The sequence below is a fragment of the Habropoda laboriosa genome, unplaced genomic scaffold, assembly GCF_001263275.1.
Source record: "Habropoda laboriosa isolate 0110345459 unplaced genomic scaffold, ASM126327v1 scaffold61, whole genome shotgun sequence".
Taxonomy (NCBI): domain Eukaryota; kingdom Metazoa; phylum Arthropoda; class Insecta; order Hymenoptera; family Apidae; genus Habropoda; species Habropoda laboriosa.
In genome coordinates this window covers 414577-423941 of record NW_017100203.1, presented here as the reverse complement: position 1 = coordinate 423941, position 9365 = coordinate 414577, and the positions used below count along the sequence as shown (strand labels likewise).

Here is a 9365-nt window from a genome sequence, read left to right as displayed (position 1 = left end):
CTTTACCTGTGATATTTGTAGACGTGCCTAAATAAAAGCTCTATTCTATTTTTAAATTATTTATTACTTAGACCTTAAAATCTACCAACTAAGTAGCTGGCCGGTACTGTACGACAATTTTTCGTTCGCTGCAAATTACAACTTTTTTATTTCTACCAATTATTTATCTTTATGAGAAAATTTAAGAAAAACCATTTGTCCCCTTTTATTAACACCCTTTGTACTACAAATTCCTTTTTTGAAATTCCATTTTTACCAACATTAGCCCAAGTTACAGTACAAATACTTGGCCGGTACTGTACGACTCTCCCCTAATTAAAAGTAAAGATTATTCCGCTTACAAATAAGTCAATGGTATCTCATAATAATTTTAATCAAACCCTTATTTTTCAGTCAAACCGAAAAATAATGCAACGGAATAAAAATAGAAGACGTGAATCGAAGATAAATTTTGCTTTTGTTTTACGTTTTTCTTCGATTTCAAATTCTACGATCAAATCACAAGGCTATAGAAGAATACCTAGAATTGAGAATGCGACAGTACCAAATTGCAGCACATTTTCTTGCTACGTACAAAGTTTTCATGAAAAAGGACGACATTTTAAACGAAAGAAAGAACGCAGGGATGAAATGTCAGCAAAAATGATCAGTACGAAACACTTCCTAGTTTCATAAAGACGTTCTTTCTACAATTCTACATTTCTACGAATGATACTGCGCAATTTACGATTTAATATTTCCTCCTTATTCCTCCTCCTTTCCTTTACCAGCTCTCAAATATTCTCTCCCTCGTTCTCTCTAGTTCCTTCACGCTGACAATGGGTCTGAGGCGAAGCCCGACCTAAGCACCGTCGTATACACCACTCACGTTTCGTGTACAAAGTTTTCATTTCACGTCAAATCGCACAGAGTTGCGGTCATAGACACCGTTTCTGTTTTTTCCAAACTCGCAGAATTTGTCGATAACCTTGCGAAATTAAACTATGTCAGCAGTTGAAATTTTAACAGCGATTACTGTTATGTTTACAAATAACAAGGAAAATTTGATGTACACGCTCGGAAAGAGCATTTCTGTATCTTCAAAATGAGCCCAAGACTGAAAGCATTACCTTTAAACGAAGTCGAAATATTACGGTTAAACATGTCGGCTGTTTTCGTCCAATTTCAGGAAGCAAAAACTCGACACAGTTTTCAAAAGATCTCTCGTTCATTGCCAATACCGCAGCATATTTTTAAAACTTGTAATAATTATTTATAAAAATAATCAATTTTAAAATGTTATTATTATATGCTTCTTGCGTTATTTATGCCCAATTTCTCTTCACTTAAATGAAGTATTGTGCAATGTAATTGTTGGATTATAAAGAGAAATGAGTATGTGTCTGTGTAATAGTAACGGCAAAAATAATCAACATACTGAGACAGATTAATATAAATATATATATATAGAAATAACATAGTAACCATCTGTTTAGTATGGGTGACGCAGATACGTTTTTTTTTTCTCTGCGTCTTGCCGATGTTTTGTTTGATTGATTGCATAGCGACGTGCCTTCCTCGCGTATCAAAATAAAGAAGATTCATAATTAAAATAATATCTTTTAATTTATTACCATAATTCTAACAATTGCAGAAATTAGAAATTCAAGCAACTTTTCGTAATAAACACAAAATAGTTTTTTCGTCAAAATCGTCATTTTTATGAAAGAAAAGTAATGAAATAAATCTGGACAAAAGACGTCCTAAACCCAAACGTCACCCTGTTACAGAAATCCAAATTCCAAGCGATTCTTTCCCCAAGCGTATCTCGCATCGGAACGTCAAACGCGATACAACTTATCGCTCTACAAGAATTTTATAGCAACGATAAAACGAACAAGCGCAAACGAGGAACACGCGTACACATGTTTCGCAGACCACACACGAATCGAGGAATTCAAATTGCACCGATACCACCGTGGATTCCAACATTTTCCCCACGAGCAAAACAGAAAAACGAAGAAAAGAAGAAAAACTAACTCGTTCATACAAATTCCTCTGTTACCCTCCACATCCACATTTATCGTTATCACAACGTTACTTTCTTATCAGTCTGACTGAGTTTCCGCTACGCGAAACGCCTTTGCTGGAAAACGCTTTCTTCGTCGAGTAGAATTTTTCTCGCGTGGTGATCACCCGCCTTTTACGCGGCGTCGTTTCCATTCGGCTCGCGTAAAATGCTTCGCCGTGTGGAAACGGCAAATGGCTCTGTGCAGAAGTACGAGGTAAGAAAAAAGGAAAAAGAAATTCTTGGACTGAGAGAAGCCTCGTATTGATATTTCGTCGGATTTGTCGCGGTGGAGCATCGAACGAAGAAACCGGTCGAGTGTATTCGATCGGTGGGCTTTTTTTCAATCGGACAGAATTTAGATAGTAGGCCGAGCCAGAAACGTAGCACGATTGTATTTATAGGCAGTTGCATTCTCAGCCTGATTTTTTCGACGCACCGGCAAAAGCCGCCTCGCCTAAGTCTCGAACTGTCCCTTTCCGTTCGTTACTTTTGCTTTCGCGGTTCACTTAACGATCCTTCTTAATGGCAGGTAATCATTCGAATCTCGTGAAAAATTGTGCTGCCCGATCAGAGTAATTTTCTAATTAATTCAACAGATCCGAGGAATTTTTCGATCGTTGTGTTTGTGGTGGAACAAGTTAATTCAACTGGAGTATCTATTTATACGTGTTATCTGTTTGTATATGTTCTTGTTTATCTGATAACTGTACGAAGGAATTCGAAGGTACGATGTTAGGAAAGTATCCGAAGAATTGTACATCGTGACAGGGAAAGTAAGTAATTTTTATGGTGAAATAAATGGTATGTTTTCAATTGAAATTCTAAAAGTTAAATTTCTAATTATATTTGTGAATGTACGAAGTAAGAAAATTTGAGCACATATTCTGTTGAATTTGTTGTATTCTTTTTTTGTATCGTACTTGTAAACGAACAAATTGGGAGAAATTCGGCGTGTGGAATTTAGTTACGTTTGAAATTTGAAAAGTTAGAAAATTCGGGTCAAAATGATACATTTTTACAAAAAAAAAAAAAAAAGGAGAAAAAGGTAAATTTTCTATACTGATAAGTATTGTATTATCGTCTGTACCTTTCTAACTCTGTTTCCTGCATGTTTACTTCTATTTGTATATAAAACAAATTTTCGAGTCACTTCAATTTCCACAAAAATTCTCACTTTTTCTCAAATCTGTCTACACAGCCACATTCGTCGTTCAAAAATACAAATTTCACTAATTTACACCATCCCTCTATCTCTAACAGATTTCGAGATATCGAGGTAACAAGTTTCGTGAGATATTGCACTAAACATGCGTACCCTCGACATCGCGAACGCTCATTCTCCCCTCCACCGTGGACGAATTCCAATGAAAAAAAATCCTGTCGAATATTTCTTTCAGCACTACAACATAGTAAAATTTCATCGAAATCGGTGATCATCACCTCGAGATATTCTCTAGTCAGCATATTTCATCAATACGTAACACCCACGGCAAGTTCCCTCAAAATTCACATTACAAACCAGCTAAAATAATTTATTCCTCTAAGAGCCCATTATATCCTCTGGAACTTACTCATCAAACGATCCTAACGGCCCGTGCAACATTCATCTCACAGGAAACATCTCATGTTGCTACGAGGTACGCACGTAGAGAACACGTGTATACACCAGACAAGACGTCATTGTTATCTCATTCTATTGACACTACGATCGCCGCTGCCGCCGCACAGCCTTCTTCTTCGCTGCTGCCTGAGCTGATGCTAGTTGCTGCGCCGCGGAAAGTTCGATTGTATCGACGCCGGCTTGGAAAATCACAAAAGGCCGTGTTACGAAATTTCAGCTTCCTCCATATGGAAGCTCGCCTCTATTAAATACGGAATGGCCAAGCCAACAATCCGTTCGATTTTCTGGTGAATGCAAATATTTGTACTCGGTCGGGCCTCTCTCCTTTCCGGTTTCAACACCGGTGCACGTGCGTGCGCAAGAAGAGGACCTCGCCGGCTTCCTGCCCGCGTCTACGGTGTATTTTTAAAAGCGAATCTTCGCCGCCTCTGGGCGACCTGCTAGAAATCTCCGGTTGTGTCTCGATTATTTCAGGAATACACAGAGAAACTCGCCGGTCGGACAGGGTTACGCGTTGATGAATTTTACTGGGGCTAATTGCGCACCGTCTGCAGAACATTAATCGTGGATCGTGGTTTGTGATCTCGTTATGGATGAAATTCCACTTCCTTCTGTTTGCGGGAAACGTTTCGAATTCTCGGGAAATTTTCGCGTCGAGTTGTTAGATTTTCTGTGATTGCGTTTGAAGGGTCCAGAGGAAAAATGATTATAGTTGGAAAAAGTAACATTTTTAGGATTTGAGAAAGAAATTTTTGGAACTGTACACTATACACAATCCGAAATGTAATATTCTTCTCTTTTATAATGGGTTTCAGAGTCTTTTTAAGAATTTTTCTAACCTAACCTTAAAAAGTCTGTTGACCAGTTTTGCGAAGGTAAAAACTTTTAATATTTGAGAAAGAAATTTTTGGACACAATTCAAAATTTAATATTCTTCTCCTTTATAATGGGTTTCAGAGTCTTTTTAAGAATTTTTCTAACCTAACCTTAAAAAGTCTGTTGACCAGTTTTGCGAAGGTAAAAACTTTTAATATTTGAGAAAGAAATTTTTGGACACAATTCAAAATTTAATATTCTTCTCCTTTATAATGGGTTTCAGAGTCTTTTTAAGAATTTTTCTAACCTAACCTTAAAAAGTCTGTTGACCAGTTTTGCGAAGGTAAAAACTTTTAATATTTGAGAAAGAAATTTTTGGACACAATTCAAAATTTAATATTCTTCTCCTTTATAATGGGTTTCAGAGTCTTTTTAAGAATTTTTCTAACCTAACCTTAAAAAGTCTGTTGACCAGTAAATTTTATGAAGGGAAAATTTGTTTTTACGTTCTGGAATTTGATATAAAGTTACTTTAATAAAATACAGTGTACTCTAAGAAAAAATCATTTTCATTAACCCTTTGAGGACTCATATACATATGCGTTCACAAAGCACTACAAACGCAACTAATAAACTTATATTTTTATTGCATAAAACTAGCTGGAGTGACCGTGCACTATATTTGAGGCAAGTGTAATTTTCATATAATTTAATTAAAAAAAAACTGAAGTAGCGATCTAATTATGTGTTACACAAGTAATCAGTACTTCGACTTGATACTTAGTCCGCAAAGGGTCAAAATTAATCCAGACTATAAAAAGAAATTTTACCTTAATAAAAATTACGAATGGAAGTGTTTATTACATAAACTCGTGCACACAAAGAAGGTAACTAACGAAGCTCGCAAAATAAGACTAAAAATAAATAAATGCAACAAATATTCTTACCAAATCGTTAATAATAAAATAAATTCCTTTCGTTTAATCGAAGAGAACGAAACAGCTGATATTTGATCCGGTAAAATAACGCCTCTTCCTCTAACTTTCTAATCACTAAGAATACACCGAGGATCCCTTGAACCTACTAATGTATTCTATCTGAGAGAACGAGGAAGCGTGCGTAGGGAGAGAAATGTTCCAGGAAAATCGGTTCAAAGAAATTCACTCAATTTGATTTCCCAGAGATACAATATCCTCCCTATGGCATTTACGTGACGCAGAAACGTTCAACTGAGGCGAAGCGCGTTGAATCTCGGTTACCGCCATTAGACTTTATCAGAGAGAATTACGTGTTCGAATCACGGATTAAAATTGATGAATCACAGCCTGTTATGGCTGCAACAACGTTATCTAGCAAACCGTTTACCGCCTCGATTTCTTTCTAGATACGGGCATCGACACGAATTCAATATCCAAGTGGCTTTCTAAGAGCATCCGTCGTCTTCCCTTTCTCGATACAGTTTCCCATCGAACGATACGTTCCAGCGAGAGCTTATATTTCACGAGTAGATTTTTATTTATGGTTACTTTTAAAAAGATCTCGACAGTATACGTATGAGTTTGCTTTTTTAGCGATTATTTTGGGTAATTATGGAAAGGTTAGGTTGTCGCTTTTTCGTTACGAAGTGTTGTTTGTTGTATTTTGAGGTTAGGTTCGGTTGGTTTGATGCATTTGTTCTTTAGGTAACATTGCCATAGGAATTAATCGAAATTATGTGTAATTATTGTGTTACACAAATATTTGGACACTTGGGGAAAATGGATATTTTGGATGTTTGTGTTATTTAACCCTTTCAATGCGGTAAATTTTAGTACGGTGCGCGTGGGAAGATGATAAATATTCAATCGCGGTAAAAACATCTTGAAATTTTCAAATTTACCGTTTCACAAATTAAGGTGGAAGTACGCAAAGGACAAAAAGATCAATTATTTCGTCGATTTATCGAGATTTTACTAATTCAATTTTCAATATTTCCATTACTTCTAAATCCAATATATTTCTTCATTGCAACAAATGTGTCGTGTAACTTTATTTATCAATAGACTTCGAATTTTTATGAAAATTTATATTTTCACGAATGTAATTAAAAAGATAGAAGCTTATAAATATAACGAGTACTACATTTTAGGTTTATTTATATATTTTTGCTTATTATGTGCATTTTTGTGTCTTCAAATTTTCCATAAATGCATAAAAATCCTCGGTCTAAATCACGACGTCGTAAAGGAAATGTCCATTTTAATCATGTGTGCAGTTTCACTTCGGCTACCTTTTCAAACTCATGCGCAATTCATCTTACCGTCTTAATCTCTTATTCCACTGTCCACACACGGCGAGAAAGAAAGTGCTACCAAAAATCAACATCCACTGTACGCCCACTTTAACAGCCATTAAAAGCCCAACAGTAACTCGTTTTAATTTACCTTCGAGCCACGCTTACACACACACACACACACGTGAATCACCGTTAGTATGGTCGAAAAGTGTACTTGGCCGTCGTAAAGTTGGACCGTTTACCGTGGCTAAACACACCACCGTTGGCGTTTTCAATTCGCAACTACATCCGGCAAGAGAGTACTTTGCCTTACCTTCGGGCAAAGGATGCAGGGTCACCGCCGTTGACAAACGTCCGCTTCCCATGGAAACGAGATGCGGCGCTTCCGTTTGCACTCGTAACGCTCGTCCAGCCTCGCGCACCTCAAGACCGGCGGTCGCCATGCCTGCACAAAAGAAATGGGGGAAAAAACAGATTAGAATTTTATCGAAGTTCGTCGTACGATCGTTGGCGGAATTCTTTTTTAAGTTATCTACTGTCTGCTTCGCGTGAGAGTAGATCATTTTATTTTTAGATTGTATCGAGGTCACGTCACCTTCGTTTCTTTAACCCTTTCACGACAGATTTTCCTTCTTTTTTTTTACTATCCACTTGTAGCGGATTTTAAGGTCATTTTCTATGACTCAGAGAAGTTTGGCAGAGTGGAGGCAACATGCTAGTTATCCGATAGAAGAGATCGAGTTTGATAAAGGGAACTGGGCGCCCCTTGACTCCGATTCTGTCGCCGCTACATTAGAAATCAATCCAAGTGATTATTGGATTGGTGAGTTGCAGAGTTTAACCAGTAGAGGTTCGCGCACGGGTAAAGGTGATGAAATGGTCACCAGCGCCTGTTCCGTCGCGCAGGTAAGGAACGCATGGGGTCTTCGTTGACCGGGGTTATGGCACGCTCGCACGAGAAGGTTATTTTTGAGAACAAAGACGCTTCGTGGCTTCGCGAAAAAATAAGTCATTTCTTACGGAACAATGCCTTTAGAATTTCGACTTTTCCGCGTCCTCGATAACGAAGACGTGTCATAAACCAGGTATTACTGAAGGGTCAATCCATACGTGCGTATAACAGCACTCTCGGCCGAGGGTTGACCTGGCGGGAATTTCCGACGCGTCACCGAAGGACAGCGAAGATTCCACGCACCCGCAGGTAGGGCTAAGGAAAAGAGCGCTAAGGGCGCGATGGAAGGGTGGGTGACACTCAAGGGGCACGTTGATTGGTAATTTGTGCGTACGTGAAAAACCAATCAGCGTGCCTTTTGGCACTTGGCGGGGGAGGCACTGCGGAGTCCAGAAAAATTCGGGAATCGAGCGACAGATTCAGAAAAGGTTCTATCGAGCGAACACCATTAGATCTCCAGCCGTTCGAGGAGACACAAGTACACTTCGAGTCGCGATCGAATACTCGAGTTTTCAAACGTCAATCGTTTCGTGACGCACTCTACGTTTTGCTACGTATCAGCGAAACAAATTTGAACTAGTTACCTAAGATTAATTTGGCGGGTAACAGTCGCGACCGCGAGCTTCCTTTTGAACATCACAGAAGAACGCGAAGCGACAGCGCCCATGTTACTAGAGGCACAGGTGTTAAACTTTACCGGAATACATCTGGGAGAATGGCCTCCTCCTGGCGTTCCTGACGGATGACAACTTCCGGGGGTGGCTGCCCGGCCAACCCCGAAAACGCCAAAAAACTGGAGGGGATGGAAGACAAGACTTCTGGGATATATAAGGCCCAAGCGAGGACCAGAGAGACATCAATCGCCAAGATGTGCCTCCTGAGAAAACAACCCTCGAAAAACGCAGCGCGCCTCCAGCACTTCCTTGCGATCTTGTTAACAACGTTCTGCACAACTAGAACGTTCTACACCAAACGTGGACGACAAAGTCATTTGCGCAAAAAGGACTCCGACGACAGGCGAGAAGTCCAAGCAGCACCACCCGGCCCGTCGTGAATCAACCCTAGGATGCAGCCAATGCGGGGAAACAGTGGCGGTGAACCGCAGAACCACAGACTGCGAGGACTGCAGGGAAGCGCTGCTACAGCAGCTACCGGAACCGGAGCAGCCCCCCAAACGTCCAAGACTGCGCCAGTCCGCGATGGAGGATCGAGAATTCCAGGAGATACTGGACGCAAACTGGTACACCAGATTCACGATCTTCGGCGCGGACAAGCACACCCTGTGCATGACCTGCGCCAAGGACCTGGAGCACCCGGACAAACACGACGAACACGAGTCAACCAGGACCCCAGCGACCGCCCCTTGCGATGGTTGTGGAGCAACCATCAACATAATACGGAGCGCACGAGAGTGCACCCTACGCCTAGCCAGGATGCTAACGCGGTATAGAGGTCATCGGGTACGGCGCTAACAGGGGACAGCGTTCAAGGGACCTACCACAATGAAAACGACCTTCCACCGACCCACCATTGGGGACGTCTGAGCGGAGGGATGACTGCATGGACGCCTCAGCCGACCAGACGGATACCCCCTAATAAAATTTAAGTTTTTCTTCTTCTCTTCTTTCCTTATACAGCCAATTTTATACTT

General features: G+C 40.0%; 1 protein-coding gene across 1 annotated transcript in view; it reads right to left on the bottom strand.

The window, feature by feature from the left end:
* The window catches only part of LOC108570565 (pleckstrin homology-like domain family B member 1), a 128842-nt gene that overhangs the window by 45325 nt on the left and 74152 nt on the right, over window positions 1-9365 (bottom strand). Inside the window, exon 2 of the mRNA XM_017932442.1 lies at window positions 7076-7207. Coding sequence (XP_017787931.1) covers window positions 7076-7205 — 130 coding nt within the window. The 5' untranslated portion in view covers window positions 7206-7207. The remainder of the gene's footprint in view (window positions 1-7075; window positions 7208-9365) is intronic.